Genomic DNA, 16,177 nt, shown 5'->3' with positions numbered 1-16,177 from the left:
TTGAGAAGATCCAAGTCTTAAGACACTCCGTCGGCACGTGATGTAATCTTAGTCTAAGGGGTAACTAGTTATCCCCTCATCACGCCGTGTATCGAATATCCCTGCAACACATAACCGCTCTTCCATATCTCCTTTTTAGGTAAATGTAAATTCATGTGAGAATTACGGTTCTTACCCCTCTCTTAGCCCTAAATTCACATTTCGGTGTTTATTGAATCTAACCCTTTGAACCTGTAAGTGCCCAGCCGAAATAGCTGTTGCTGGCTAACAACTGTAGGCTTTTAAAACACATTATTGCACAGTTATAGCGAATAATTTCGCCATCTTCTTTACAAAAATACACACCCTTTTCTTAATGACATTTAATCCGTTTTTACTCCTTAGGGGAAACTCTAGGTTATTAATAAATTGAAATTTTTAAGGGTATCTAGGGTGGCAAGGGTATGGTAATTTCAGTCATTACTCAACTCTAATTATAAAAAAAAGGGGGAGATTAACGCTATAACATTTCCATACGTTGTTGTGAAAGTGGATAATTTGAATAAATTCAAGCAAGAACTAAAACTAATGGAAGGGATGTTAGGAGAAATGAATTTTTTTTGGCCGAAGCTTTATAAACTTGCATCGTTTTCCACTATTAATACTAACTTAAAGAGTTCACCACTGCATACATGTACAGAAACAATCGACACAATAACAAACAGCAGTTCTGAGATGGAAAATATGTATAACAGCAGTTACATTTTGTGCTGTTGCATCCCCCCTTCCACCGATTCATCCGTAAAATAGAGGGTTTACCATACATTCAGGCAGTGGGGGAGGCAGAATTTGTGCTTAGCCCTGGACCAATAAAAAATGGTTACCTTAAACCCACAACGTTGAAACCTACCATACGTTCGACCCGTTCCAACCATAACTCAAGAGCTATAGATTCCCTTGTGTTCATTTAGCACATATTCGGCAGTAGTATACAGCTCAATGCAACACGAAGGTGCCCGTGTGAGAAAAGGACTGCACAGAATTGTTCCAACAATTGAACATGCAAATTAAATTGGCATACAAGTTTCAAAAAATTTCCAAACGTTGCCCATTTACCTCTACTTTGATTTTGCAAATTCACTCGATTTACATTGCGGCGATGGAAAATCATCGCAAGTTACCAGTCATGATTCCAAGGAGATAAATTTCGAAAATGAACTGATTTACATGATTGCAAATATTACCTTAAACGTTCATAGGGGAACCCTGGAGGCCGCAACAAAGTACAAATAAATAAATAAATTACCTTAATGTCCGTTGTAGCTGGTATGCAGGTTTGCGTGCTGCAGGAAAAGAAAAAAATATATAAAATGAAATGCAATACCTGAATACTAACTTTCCTAAAACAGTTACAGTGAAGAGTTGTAGCCTCCCCTGATCATTGGGGCTGTGAAGTATAACTTGTATTAATTTCTAAATGCTAGTAATAATGAATAGAAGTTAAAGAGACGAAATATAACTACTTATTGGTTACTGGAGAAGGGGTGGAAGCTTGTGATGATTTTACATTGCTGAAATTTAAAAGCATCAAGTTAAAGAGGCGAACTATACGATTGTCTCTAACTGAAGAAGTGGTGGGAAGAGTTCCTTCAGGTGAGACTTCAGGAATTGTACGAAAAGAAAGTCACAAAACTTTAACCTCCTAAAAATAAATATTACCCGTGCAGACATTTTGTTACAGCTAATAATATTGTTTTTTTTTCCCCACAAAGTACCTACAGCATACGAATATTACTTAAAACCGCACTGCAGACATTTTGAGCTAACAATATTAAGTTTCTTTCCCACACTAATAAAAGTCACACTTTCAGTAGTATCATTCGATTCGCACATTGTGTAATTTCCTCGCTTTGATCTTTTATTAATCATTTCCAAAATTAGAATTGAATCCAATATAATTGTTCGGCTACCTGAATAATAAGCTACCTAATAAGCGTATCTTCTTTTATTTTGTAATTATATGCGTTGATTAACAAATCCGTTGTGTAAATTTTATCCCCAATTTTGAGGTCTGTGGTGAAACTTTCATTTGAAAGAGAAATTTCGTGCGATTTTTCTTAAAAGTAATAAACACAAAAAGACACTTACCGGCTGAATTAGCAATCTAACAAAAGTTTTAGAAGATTTACTGAAGCCACTGCACAAATAACAAAACTCGCTAACTAAGAAAATGTGCTACTACACAACTTGAGAGTTTGATACAATTAACAAATACAGCCGGTTATTCGCGCCATCTGTTGGCTCATATATGAGATGTATGTTCAAATTATAATTTCCTCAACAGTGTTAAATACAGTACTTGAATAAGCTACCTAAAAAGGTGCATAACCGCGCGCGACGCGTACCCTCTCTTCAATATCCCACACACGGGGAAAAAACCCCGTATGTTGGATTTTGAAGAGAAAATGTGTATGGGTGCGTGTGGCGGATGTTCTACGGTCGGTTTTGGGTTTGTGAGGGGAAAACCGGAGTACCCGGGGGAAACCTCACGACCACGGCCTGAGACCGACTAACTCAGATGCTGAGTGGAGAAACCCGTAATAACTCCAAACTACCGACAGCTGGATTCGAACCGACATTCCACTCAGCACAGCCTAGCACTCTTGCTAACATGGCTACCGAGCCCCGATCAACTCATCATCATAAGTGTTACTTATTTTTTCAAAAAGGCTAAGACAGAAAATGTCTCTTAGACTTCATGTTATAATGCTAGTAACAATTTAACCCAGAGCTCGAAATTAAAACTCGTTAACAAAAATCAGAGCTACATACTTAAGTATGTAGCCCTGAATATTTCTGCAGCCAGAATATTATGTAGCCAGAATATTTCTTAATCTCATTTTTGTGAATTTATAATTTTTTCCATTTGTTAGTTTTAGTGTTGTGTATGTGTACCTGCCTTTTTGATAATAATAATAAGACTTCATTTTTAAGGCGTAAAATTATAACGAGGCAGGGGCAATGATGCACCTAGAAATTTTGTCTGCGGGGGGGGGGGTTTCGAACATTCTATGTATTAGTAACTTTTTTTTTTTTTTTACAATACAATACAATTATACTGTATAATATTAACAAAATGTTTGTGGTCCCCTCATCCCTCTCCTCGTGGGTGTGCCTATGGGCTGGGGTAAGACCTTATCTAACTTAGTAATGTGCATTTAGAATTGAAATTCCTTGAAAATTTCAATGAAGTTTTCTTGATTAGTGAGAACTGTTTTCATCAATCGTTTGAGTTAGTAATGTTCTTATAGCTCAATTCACTGGGTGAATTCGCATTTGCTATAATGAGTAATATATAAGAAATTCGGTGAGGTCGACTTTGCAAAATTTGTTATTTACTATTTGCCATAGAGCAACATAATGAAGGTTCAAAATACCATTATGGAAACATATTCTGTCTCAATAAATATGAAAAATGGCAACGTTGCCACGTGCCTAAGGAATCCCACCTTGCATGCGGTATGCAATCCATATCATTGAAAGATAAATAAATAAATAAAAGCAGCTGTTTTTCTTATTGTAAGCAATTGTAATGTCTTATTTAACCGCTACAGTTCATTTTCTCGATATATTACTCGTCTGTTCAAGCCCACGTAGTTATTATTATTATTCGCTGTATGGTGCAAGGAAGTCTGAGGCTTATGCTGCACCAGCCAAAAAAAAAAAAAAAAAAAAAAAAATTCAGGAGTTACCCTAAGAGAGAGAAGAAGAAGGGAATTACCAAAAAAGAGAAGGATGATGATATCCAGCTCAGGACCCTGGGTGTGCCAAGCCCATACTCACCAGATGTGAGCCCCTGGGGTTGTATTGGAGAACACTGGCTAACTAGGCATCGCCTAACTAAACATGGACATGATGACGTGTGTTTTAGTAAGGGGTGCTCCTAGAACATCAGTTCAATTTCGCCTCGTATTTCTGAAGAACAATGATGATAAACTCAGCTTTCTGCCTCATGTGTCAAAACTCAGGGAGAAAATCCGTTTTTTCACAGCCTCAGTTATCAGAGTCTCCAGGAAAGAGTGGGGATTATCAAAGAAAACTTTGAACCTTTACTATAAAACCATAATTTTGCCTATAATATCATAGACAGCAAGTGTTTGGTACCAAAAAAGTATCACAGGTAAAGTGAAACAGAAACTTATTTCCACACAAAGATCAGTTCTTCTGACGATCAATATTCCAAGGACTGTTTCAAACAACGCACTCCAAATACTTGGCGGTATGATTCCTGTAGATTTATATATTACTTTCCGGGGTTTGATTTACTACCTAAAAAAAGGAGAGTCTAAGACATTGCTTGGAATTACGACTGATCCAGCCAGCAACTTTAAAAGGGAGAAGAAAAGTGTTTGGAAGGAATTTACTGTTGTCTGGCAAAAAAGATGAGATGAGAGCGAATTTGGGCTTGTAATAAGAAAGTATAATGCGCAAGTGGAATTCTCAACAACCCCTGGAGTTATTTCATGGTTTAGGCCTTCTATGACAACTTCTTATCTGCTAACAGAGAATGGGTCCCTCCGGGCTAAGTTATGTGAGCGTCGTCTCAAGCCCAATCCGTACTTCACATGTGGGGAATATGTAACGTGGATTCGTGTACTTCTGAACTGTCCATTGTACTCTCAACCTAGAGCGGATTTAATGTCTATAGTTCAAAACTTATTGGAGAACAATGTAAATATCTTAGTTGAAGACCGTAATAACTTTACTGCTCTGCAAACTTTCTCAAGAACAGTTTTCATATCGAGGATTCAGCTAAAAACTTCAGCTTCTCCTGGGAATTGACTTCACAAAAGACTAAAAGTTTATGTGTAAACAGAAGATTTATGTGAATTGTTATTGTGTTGATTTATGTCAACTATTATTATATAATATCGATGTACATACACTATAGTTAACCCATAAATTTGAACTACGTATGTAGTGTAAAAGGCATCGTTTTAATAGTATCTCATCTTCTCTACTAGAGAAGCGTTATTTATTTGAAGTAGTGCTATACCAGCTATTTCGTTGAGAAGGCACCCACAATATGAGATACTATTAAAACGATGCCTTTTACACTACATATGTAGTTCAAATTTATGGGTTAACTTTGGTGTATCTACACAGATATATATATGTATAGTTAATCACCAAAACCCATATGCCTTGTGCATTTCGTTTTCAAATACATTATTGTCAACTATTATTGTATTGTATTGACTTATGTGGATTGTTATTGTGTTGATTTATGTTAATTACGACTATATATGTCAATTGTTATTGACAAGATTTATGTCAATTGTTATTGTAAAGATTAGTTTCTGTGAAACACAAGGTTTATGAGAAACATTTAGTAGCTAGCGGACAGACTAGACAGTGTTGTTAATTGTCCATTGTATGTAATTTAATTATATATTGTTTTTCTGGTTCTCAGATATTTAGAGACTGAGCATATTTAAAAGGAGTATTGCATATATCTGTTTAATATAATAATTACTGTTTCTCGGTGGTAGTGAGGATAATTTGTGCACGTTCTCCACTCGTAATTCACTTGTCGACACCACTGGTATTGCACTACATCCGGTGGGTGCGGGACTTGTGCATTCGGCACAAACAGATAACGCAAACACGGTTAGCAGCTGCCTTGTATTGGTGGTGGTATAATACCCCACATATGATTTTTGGCTAGCTTTGTAGAGGTTCTACGCCAAAACAGATGAACTAGGTAGAGATGGGTTTTTGCCTAAGAGCAACCCTTGATTCTGGGATACAAGTACGCAATGCACCAGGAGGTCAAATATAATATAGTATCTCATATATGTGTACCGAGAATGTTAATTTATATAAAATTGTATATATATATATATCTTCTTGTAAGTATTGTATATATATGGTGTCTCAAAAATACACGGCACAACTTCAGGAATGAGTTCCTCATATGTAGACAATAAAAATATTTTATATCAACATAGTTCCGGAAATGCTTGGTTCTCGAGTTATTAACCGGAATGTCTTATCTCCCGCAGGTGATTTCCTTCATCACAAGGTACTGACAGAATCTGGTGGTTTTCCATTCCGACCATGTACTCAAATCAGGAGCAAGCGGATATGCACTTTATGTACAGTTTGGCGGACGGCAATGCTCTGGAGGCTCGTCGTTTGTACCACGAAAGGTTCCCAGAACGAAGATATCCAGACACGAAAACGTTTTAAGGTATACATCGCCGCGTTTGTGAACATGGCATCTTTACACCTCGTGCTGCCGACAGAGGACGACCAAGATCTACGACTCCTGAAGTAGAGGAGGAGATTTTGGATGTTGTACATGCTACTCCTGGAATCAGCACACGCATGTTTGTTTTCCTGTCTGTAATAATCTTATATGTAATAATTGTGTGTACAAATAAATGGAAAAAAATGGAAATGGGAAGAACAATACCACTGTAAAAGGACCAGATATGTGAGTAGTGAAGGTCTGTGTGTATGTTCTGGCCGCTTGGCTACCCAAAAGCATCAGTCACCTGGAGAGATGATTCTGGGTACTTGTCCACACCATGGAAAGGTGGGCCAGTCCCAATGGACCTCGTACTGCCTCGAACTGAGATTCTGACCCACCTGATGTTGCCAAAAGGTGGGCTATGTTCCTCAGGAATCGCACTCCAGAGAAGAAGAAGAAAAAAAATCCCGTGGTGTAAAAAAATATAAAACAAAATAAAAATAAATAATTCCCGTGGTATAAATAAAAAAAAAAAAATGTGACAGTTACACTGTTCAGAACGCGAAAAGAAAAGAGACTACACTGTGCAGAACGCGGAAGAGATTTATTTATTTATTGATATTTATTACTTAAATATCAATAAATAAATAAATCTCTTCCGCGTTCTACACACGTAGTCTCTTGTAGAAGGCGGAAGAGAAGAAAAAAAATTATGGCAGCTACAATGTGAGTGAGAGGGAAAAAAAAAATAAATAAAATAATAATAATAATTTGACCGCCGACAGCTATGTGCAAAACTACGTAAATAAAGAGAAAAAAAAAAAACTAACAGCCGCCAGCAATAGTTCAAAACTTTATTTTTATTCAGTTAGCATTAAGTTAAAGCAATGCAAATTCAGATGGACTTACATGTTTTCAAATATGATTATACCCTTAAGTGGTTTTCAACCTTTTTTTTAATAATGGCACCCATAAGTAATTTATTTTATTTTGTGGCACCCCTCCCAATTTTCTGCCTGTTAGATCCGATTCTCTCTCTCTCTATCTATCTATATATATATTATTATTTATATACATTAAAAAAGTTTTCCTCCTAGTGATATTTATTCGAGCCAATGGGAGAAGAGAGCGTGGCAATTACGTCACTACAATTCAATTAATTATTGACAACTGCCTCCATAACGTTCACCAACCTCGTGCACGTGTTTCGCTGTCTAACATTTGATGTTCCATTGTAACGTTTATTGTATACTGTATTTGTAAATATTTTGCCTGGAGGCACCATGGGTCTCCCCCAACTCCAAGTTTTTACTCTGTGTAGAATACAATACTTTGCATAAGGCCAGGGTGTGGGCTGTGTTGTTCCCATGGCCACTAAGCCTGGGGGGGGCTGTAAGAGATCCACTAACAACCCCAGTTTCCGTCATCGCCACGGGGAGGCGGGCCAGGACACATTAGGAGAGAAGAAAGCCCTGGTGGGGTGAACCATGGTGTAGCCTAGGCATCCAAGGAGAGCCCATAAAAAAAAAAGAAAGGAAAAAAAATTATTGGAAACGAGATAATGGGGAAGTAGGAAGAGAGTGGGACAAAATGGGGAGGGAGCAGTGTTGAGACACTCACCTGATTTAAAAGGGGAGACAGTAAGGGGACCCCTGGTACAGGATGACCATCCTGGTCCAGAGTTGAAATTGGGTGGTAGGGTGAGCCACCAGGCAATAGGGGTTAGGGGCCACCCTGGGTGGGGGAAGGAAACTCAACCACCCCAGGTGGTAGGAATAAAAGAACATAGTGAAAGAGATTCCTATGGTGGAGCATACTTTTTGCAGATCTGTCCCACACTGGCCTGGGGGTTACCCTAGGCCAGTGTGGGACAGATGCGATAACCATGAGGCCCCTGTGGGCCTGAATAGCCATCAGTCTGTCCGGTGAAGAGGCTACGACAGAACATGCAATGAATAATAACTTTCATTCACTCAACATTCACACAGTTTTACTTTTTATAGTTTTTTTCTTACACTTTCTATTTTCTTTTATATCGATCAGTGCGTTTCGACAGGTGTGGGTTGTGTAAGTCAAATCTTTTACGTAGAAAAGATTTTACTAACTCCGTCATACCTCTACATATTAAGTAGAAAAGCGTGCGCGGGGGTTGGTGAGCAGGGGTGGAGCCCCCTAGTATACATTAAAAAAGTTTTCCCTCCTAGTCTAATATTTAAAAAAAATATGTTATATGATAGTTATTACAATTTATTTCAAGATTATAAATGATGCTAGAACTAGGGGACATAAATTCAAGTTACGGGGGGAAATGTTTAGATTGGACTGCAGGAAGTTCTATTTTAGCCAGCGAGTTATAAATTACTGGAATAAGTTGCCTTCATGGGTGGTAGAGGCCGACAGTTTGGGGAAATTCAAAGGTCATCTGGATAGTACTTTCGGGTAAGGGAAGCGCATAGGATGATAGGTTTAATTTCCTTTTAATTTATTTTTTATTTTATTTTATTATTTTTTTTATTTATTAATTATTATTATTTAGTTATTTATTTATTTATTTATTTTTTGTTTTTATCATTGTTTTGTTCGGATTTTTTTTTTTTTTTTTGGCTGGTGCAGCATAAGCCATAGGCTTTCTTGCACCTTGCGGCCGTTACTTACTAATACTAATAATACTAATACAATAATAGAACTATAAACAAAATTACAATTTATAATACAAATTATTTATACTTATATAATAATTTTATTACTCTCATTATATAGACATACTCTCATTTCTTCCTAAAATCGTTTGTAGTCTTGTTAAATTTTATAGTGGTAAGCACAGAAAATCCTAAACAATAAGGATGCACCTTTTTATAATGAAATAAATATATAAATTCATTGATATCCCCGTCAATCTGTCATTATCGCTTTTATTTTTCTAATCCACAACTAACAGTGAGATTTTTTTTTATATAAAATAATTTTTAATTGGGAGGTATAAGGAGAGCGCTTTATAAAAAGAATGTATTGTACTTACCCTGTGTACGAAGAAATATTCCGAAGAGCATTAAGACCCAGTAAATCTTCATTTCTTAATGAAGTTGCTTTCTGTGATTCACTACTGTTACTTTCGTGCTTGATCTTAACGCATGAGCGTGCTCTGTAGCTTGCATCTATTTATTTTCATGTCCCTCTTTCTATGAAGAATTATCTTCCCCCACCATCTGACATGTTCTGCTTATTAATGTACCCATAGAATTAAAAACCATAACTTTAGTTCCACCAATTGTTGCAGTACGCACATTCTCATCATTTCCTTTATGGAAGAAGTTAACCCACTTCCTTTAAATACTTTCACCAATGCGCGTTAGACAGCTAGCCAACTTTCTTTACCTAATACTTTACCTAGTTTACAAGTACATAGTATTTTTCCCAGCCCCAACAAACTACAATTTTATTTCAAGAAACAAAATTAAAGAGAGGAATTAGAGATTTAAAATTTAGTTCAAAGAAGAAAAAAAAAAAAAGACTTATGACAATATTAGAAAGCAACTCATCCACTGAAGTTGACTGAATTTATTCTATTAAAATCTAAGGTAAAATCCATTAGTACAGCTGGATGTCACAGAAAGAACAGTGTAATCATGTGTAGAGCCGAGAAACCAACCTTTTATCTCCTGAGGTAAAATAAGAATTTGGAGTCCTTTTTCGTATTTGGGATCACCATGGAGAAAAAAATAACAATAATAAAATTTTAAAAAATACACCCGCAGGTGTCTATAAACTTCTTTTACAAAACTAAAGCGTTATTGTGTAAAGAAGGTAGATGATACAAACATGAACAACTTGCAGATAATAGAGGATATCCTCAAATTTTTATTCGCCCACCGGAAATGCGCGCACTGCAGTAATGGCAGCATAATCACAAAACTGTAATCATAGCAGAATTTCATAACTCGGAGAAGGCACAGCGTGTACTTTGGTTCAATGAGGTTCCACTGCTGTATGCGTAAATTTCAATTTCAGTTTAAAAAGTGACCGAACAAAAGTCAGTGAGGAGACTTTTGTTTGAGGAGTCAAAAAGTCAACAAAACCAGGAGATGGCATTTTGTCCGTCAATTTTTCAGCCTATTAAAGACAGTGAAATTTTATTGAAACGAAGCGACGAGTGCACTTTTCACATCAGTTGGAAAGTAAACAAGCAAATATAACAATATGGAGCACAAAAGCTGCAAGAAATTTGGGAATACCAGCGCGACAGGCCGAAGAAAACTATCTTTTGTTCGATGAGTTGTGACAAAGTGTACAGACTTTTCTCCTTTGGAGAAAGGTCTATACAAACCTCCTTTACAAAAATAAAACATTACTGTGTGAATAGGATACATGCTACAAACCTGAAACCACGTCCAAGTGTGAGAGAGAGTGAGAGAGAGAGAGAGAGAGAGAGAGAGAGAGAGAGAGAGAGAGAGAGAATAAATATCTTCAAGTTTTAATTAGAAGTGTTCGATATGGGCATCTCTAGTTACTCTGCAAATGTCCCACCTACGAAGGGCGTTTGAAAAGTTCGTGGCCTGAGTATGAAAGATTTGTTTAAGGAGTCATAACACGTTACTTTCCTTTCTTGGAGTCAATACACTTGCCACCGATGATGCAATAATTTGATTTCAGCTTCGAAACGAAAGTTCTCTTGAGCCTTCAGGAATGTATCCAATGCAGCAATGACGTCACCATCGGTGAAAAAAATGATAGGTGCCGGCCAGGTTTTTTTTTTTTTTTTTTTTTTTTTCAAATTAGGAAATGGTGTGAAATCTGGTGAATGTGGAGAATCGTCCAAGGTTTCAAAAACGCGCTCGTGTAGTGTAGCCATGACAACGACAGACTTGTGAGTAGCGCATCGTCCTGGTGGAACAAGACCAAAGGCGGACTGGCCATAAGACTTACCGGGGAAACCCCGGTGGGCCGGAGACCGATGGAGGCTGGTGTGATTTTGGCCATAAACACTAGAATGAGACTGCTACAAGTTTTTCCCGGTAAGAATTTTTGACCCAGTCCGCCTCTGAACGACTCCTTTGCTGAGTTTTCCTTGGCGTTTGTCTTTGATGTTTTCGCAAACACCTCACGAGGTCTGCGTAATATGCTCCTGACACTTCTAGCACTCCATCAGCATCCCAAAAATACCGATGCCACCACCTTGCCAGCAGAAAGAATCCACTTGGCTTTCTTTATGGGGAGAGAAGAGCTGTGTTTCTACTGTTTGGACTACTCCTTTGTCTCTGGCTGAAAGTCAGGGACCCATGTCTCATCCATGGTCATAAAAATTGCAAGGATATTTGCGGGGTCTGCTTGAAAACAATGCAATTGTTCACTTGAGATTTAACAAGTCATGTGCGTTTTTTATCTACTGTCAAAAACTTTGCTACGCATTTTTCATTGAGAGAACCTCTGTTATTATATGGTACACACGTTAACGCGAGATATCCAAGACGCTGGAAATGTACCGAATTCTCATTTGTTGATCACTGATCACCAGATCATGCACACTGTCAACAACTTCTGGAGTGATGGATGTTGCAGATTTTCCACAGCGCGATTCATCCTCCAGTGTCCACCTCTCGTTGAAATTCTGCTGCCCACTCACTTCTTAACATGGGTTAGGAAGGGACATCTTTGAATACCTCATGAATTGTCTTTGGCGTTAATCCCTCCCCCCCCCAAATATTGGATGACTGCACGGTGAATGATATTGTCCATATTTCCTCATTCATAGAACTTTGTTGACTTAAGGAACTGTAATTAAAAAAGACTACTGAAACTGCATGAAACTTGGTGGGTTACTATTTGAAGTGTTATAGATTAAGTACAGACATTTTTAACACTGTGCGACTACCCTCTCGGCGCCTCCGTAGCCAGGTGGGCAGGAGCAGCATTGCGTAGCACACGCTTCTTGATTAGACCGGGGTTCAAGCCCGTGACCACCAAATACGGAGGATTCGGAAAGGTCAGGGAATGACCACCGCATATCCCCGGAGCAATATGGCCTTAGTTGCTAATGCTCCTAAAACCAAATAACAACAACAACTACCCTCTCATACTCGGGCCACAAACCCTTCCCCACATAGTATACCACTCATAACAGCTGTATTTCGATAGCCCGTCATTCCCGAAATGCCCTGCAAATATTCAGTGAATATGATCTGGTTCAAAACATTCGACTACACATATAATTACTCCATCTTACCAACTTATAAAACGGTATTTTAAAGTATGCCTAAACGCATGAGCATATGTACAATTATTGCAAGAGAGAGGAGGAGGGGGAGGAGGGAAAATATAAAATGACACCAATCCGCAGCATCATTTTATGAGAAACAATGAAAACGCCGAGTGAAATTTGAAAGCCCGGCCTTATACGCAAAGTTCTTTGATTTTTTGCAGTTTGTGACTTCCATAAGCTTAAAGCTAATAAGCTCTAAACTACTTGAGTGCTGCATGTTTTAAAACTATGATGCATGGTAGAAATGGAAAACTCTCAGAGTGGGCATAATTTTGTTGTCAGATAAAATCTTTAATGCGCCATCGTCAATAAGTTTGGAAGTGACAAATAAAATCTGCAGTTACAGAAGCATCCAAAGATATGAAGATGCATCTTTTCTATCACAAGTTATTTTATCAAATAGGTATGGAATTTAGAGGTTGGGAAATATTGCTCTAAAAACATTTCTTGTTAAATGAAAAAGAAGTTAATTGTCATATTCAGGGGACGAAATGGAAAATGTTTTGAAACGGAATGCTCGTTAATATAATATTATTTTTAATAATGAAATATATACGTGACCTATGGGTCAAACGAGCAAAAATGACACTCTGGTCCTGAATCGTATTTAAATGTGAACAAAATTCTACTTTTTTTCTGCTATCGGCAGTACTGCCGATGACAGAAAAATAATAAAATGTGTGTATATACAAATTTAAGTTAAATTTAATTTTATTTCAGGGTTTATTAATTATTAAACGCTTATAAAAGCTTTACAAGCTTTTACAATATGTGATAAAGCTTTAGTATGTACATACTAAAGCTTTATCACATATTTTCTTTGGAGTTTAGAGAGAGAGAGAGAGAGTTTTGGCTAAAAACCGAACTGTTATGAAAATTAAAATATCGCAATTTTAAATATGTCATGTAACCTCTGTAATGGTTGATTCCAGAGGTCCCATGACAATATCAGTTAACAGTAGGATAAAAAGATAAGCACAAAATAGGTTGAAGAAACGAGAAAAGGAACTGGACTCCTTCACAGGTCTGACAGCAGGTTTCCACATAGGCAACCTATTATCAGACCTCTTTCTCCACAGATTACCTCCATTCGTCAGATAGAAGAAAGGGTGTAAACCCAAAATCAACTGTTAGAAACATCTTATGATAATGGTAACACGATCATTCATCCCAAGTCAGGTACTCAACGATTAGTCCCCCACAGCATATTGATAAAGACAGGACGCAAGGGTACCTTTAATAAACTGACTCCAGAAACAATTAAGAGGACTAGGATAAGTGCAGAACCAAAAATAACGAACCCAAAATCAAGAACCACGATTATCCATTGAACTATGATACGTTTATCAATTGAACTATGAAGTGATCAGAAGATCACTTCATAGTTCAATTGATAAACGTGGTTTTACAGTTACGGGTAAGTCGCAGCTGTTTCTCAGCAATGGACATCACAGCAATGGCCTATCCTACTGCTGAAAACGGAAGCACTGGAAATTATAAGCAGAATATGATGTGCTGTTAGGAAATCAGATGGACGCACCTGAGTATAGCTTATGCTCAAAAAACTGTTTCATTCAGACTGACTGCAATAAGAGGTCATTCTTATTATTAGTATCTTTTACTTGATTTGAACTTGATCCACTAGTTGGTTGTTATAGATTAAAAGAAGAATGCAGCTGTCTGCCTTACCCAGATTGTGGCAGTTCTTTGGAGAGTAGCTGTATTTGTATCAGCATGTTCAACCCTCTGGGTCGCGGTCAGTACAACAGTGGTTTGAGGTGAATAATGTGAATTTGTCATTTCCAACCCTGAACCCAAATCCAATGAAACACCTCTAGCTTGTTTTGGAAAAACTGAGGTAGAAAAAGATTTTCTAGTTCTAGCAGAGAGCTATTTTGCAACTTTATTCGAAGAGAAGTATTGGAACAAGATTTCAGCCTTCACACTCGAAAAATATGTAAAAAGTGTTCGTCAGTGTTACTGATGTTATTAACGCCAATGGAAGTCGTACTCCATATTAAAAGATTTCTTTTTTCCATTTAGTACGCCAATAAATATTGGAGGATAGTGTATATTGCTTGCATTCTAATGAACCAACCTCCTCCGGCAGGGTATCAAGTATTCTGTTATCTCCACGTTTGTTTAAATACAAATTTTATCAATAATTATGTTATTCAGCGTCATCTTATTTTTGTGCAGTATTTTCAGTTTTAGTTTCACTCTCTTGTCAAACAAGTTTTGAGTCATTAAAACATTTACACTACAATGAAGATTCAGCTACATTATCCCAACTGCTTATTATACTTGTATAACTCTTTAGCTGAAGACCTCATTTTATAATTAATTGAAGATTCTAGGAGACAACCTGTAATTGTTGTTAACTATTTAGAGTTCTTCCGGAAAATAATGCTAAATAAATAACCAACGCATACTGCAAAGTAACAAGGACATACCAATAAATATCTTTCAAGGTATAGAATTATGATGCAAAATTACACTTAATGGCTTTAAGTACCGGTATGGTTCCGATACTTAAGTCTTTAAAAAATTCGTTACATCAGGATGGCAATCCTCTTCCACAATAGGAGCTACCTCAAAAATTAACAAGGTCTCGAAATCGAGGCACCATTTTTTTTTACAAGTTTATCCTAAGTAAAACACACCTGTTCCACCCACTGCTTTGGGCTGATTGGCTGCTAATCACCATGATTTTTAGTTAGAGTGAATGCCGTTCTGCATATATGTATTCCTGTAGAACGATAGGATAGATGTTACAGACTTTCATTTTCACTAATGAGGAGAAAAAAAAGGGTTATGTACGTTAGTTTACTACCAAATTTGGGTCGTATTCAAGCCAAAAAAAGTTCATGCTAAACATTACGAACACTGTTTATCACTAGAATCCGTCCCGAATTTGGTGGCATAATCAACCTGACATTTTTTCACTAGTGGAAATGTAAATCTGCCAAGAAAACATCTACTACAAGTAGGAGTTTTCTTGACATTAACTCTAACTCAAAATCATGGTGATCAGCAACCAACCAGCGCGAAGTGGACAGAGATACATCTGGCCACCACTTGCTGTCGCAAAGATCCATGGGTAAGAGTCTCTTATGGAAGTTTAACAGAACTTTTTTTTTATTATAAAAATTCAGGATAAATGGAGATCTAACAGCTTTCTTTACAGCTTTATTGAGGAATTGAACTCCTCACAATGCAGGAGTCCCACAAGGTGGCGTTCTGTGTGGCCTCCTTTTCTCAGCCATTCTAATTCCGTTCATGTGTCCCCGAAATGATGCTCTAATATACGCAGATGATATAAAGTTCCTTACCTTAATCTCACCGTCTGCAAACCAAAAGGCAATTACGTCTTCAATCACTGAGAACTAGACTGCTCTTTCAACTTACCTGAAGATGTTTGGGTTAAACCTTAACCCTTCAAAGTCTGCAATAATGATTTACTCATTGAAACAGCAACCAACAGTTATTCAACCATCAGTTTCTGGCACTCTCATCCCAGTGGTTACCTGCTATAAGGACCTCGGTGTAAATTTTGATCCGAAGCTGAGATTTGATGCGCACACAGAATACCTCCAGAAGCGAATTAACACCCTACGCTGGAGAGTGAAGCAACAGTTACTTCATTCCAACGATGCCGCAACCACTACCAGATACCTTCAAACCAC

At 37.4% G+C, this 16,177-nt stretch overlaps 1 protein-coding gene across 1 annotated transcript in view; it reads right to left on the bottom strand.

Annotated features, from left to right (window-relative positions):
* LOC150082994 (phospholipase A2 SSD387-like) overlaps nt 1-9,306 on the bottom strand; it is a 40,586-nt gene extending 31,280 nt beyond the window's left edge. Inside the window, exon 1 of the mRNA XM_090378346.1 lies at nt 9,255-9,306. Within this exon, the coding sequence (XP_090234472.1) occupies nt 9,255-9,306 (52 nt within the window). The remainder of the gene's footprint in view (nt 1-9,254) is intronic.
* Between the last annotated feature and the right edge of the window lie 6,871 nt (nt 9,307-16,177).

This window comes from Mastigoproctus giganteus, chromosome 7 (genome assembly GCF_048544385.1).
Source record: "Mastigoproctus giganteus isolate SK-2022 chromosome 7, ASM4854438v1, whole genome shotgun sequence".
Taxonomy (NCBI): domain Eukaryota; kingdom Metazoa; phylum Arthropoda; class Arachnida; order Uropygi; family Thelyphonidae; genus Mastigoproctus; species Mastigoproctus giganteus.
Note: the sequence above shows the minus strand (reverse complement) of the source record. Positions and strands in the feature narration are given on the sequence as shown.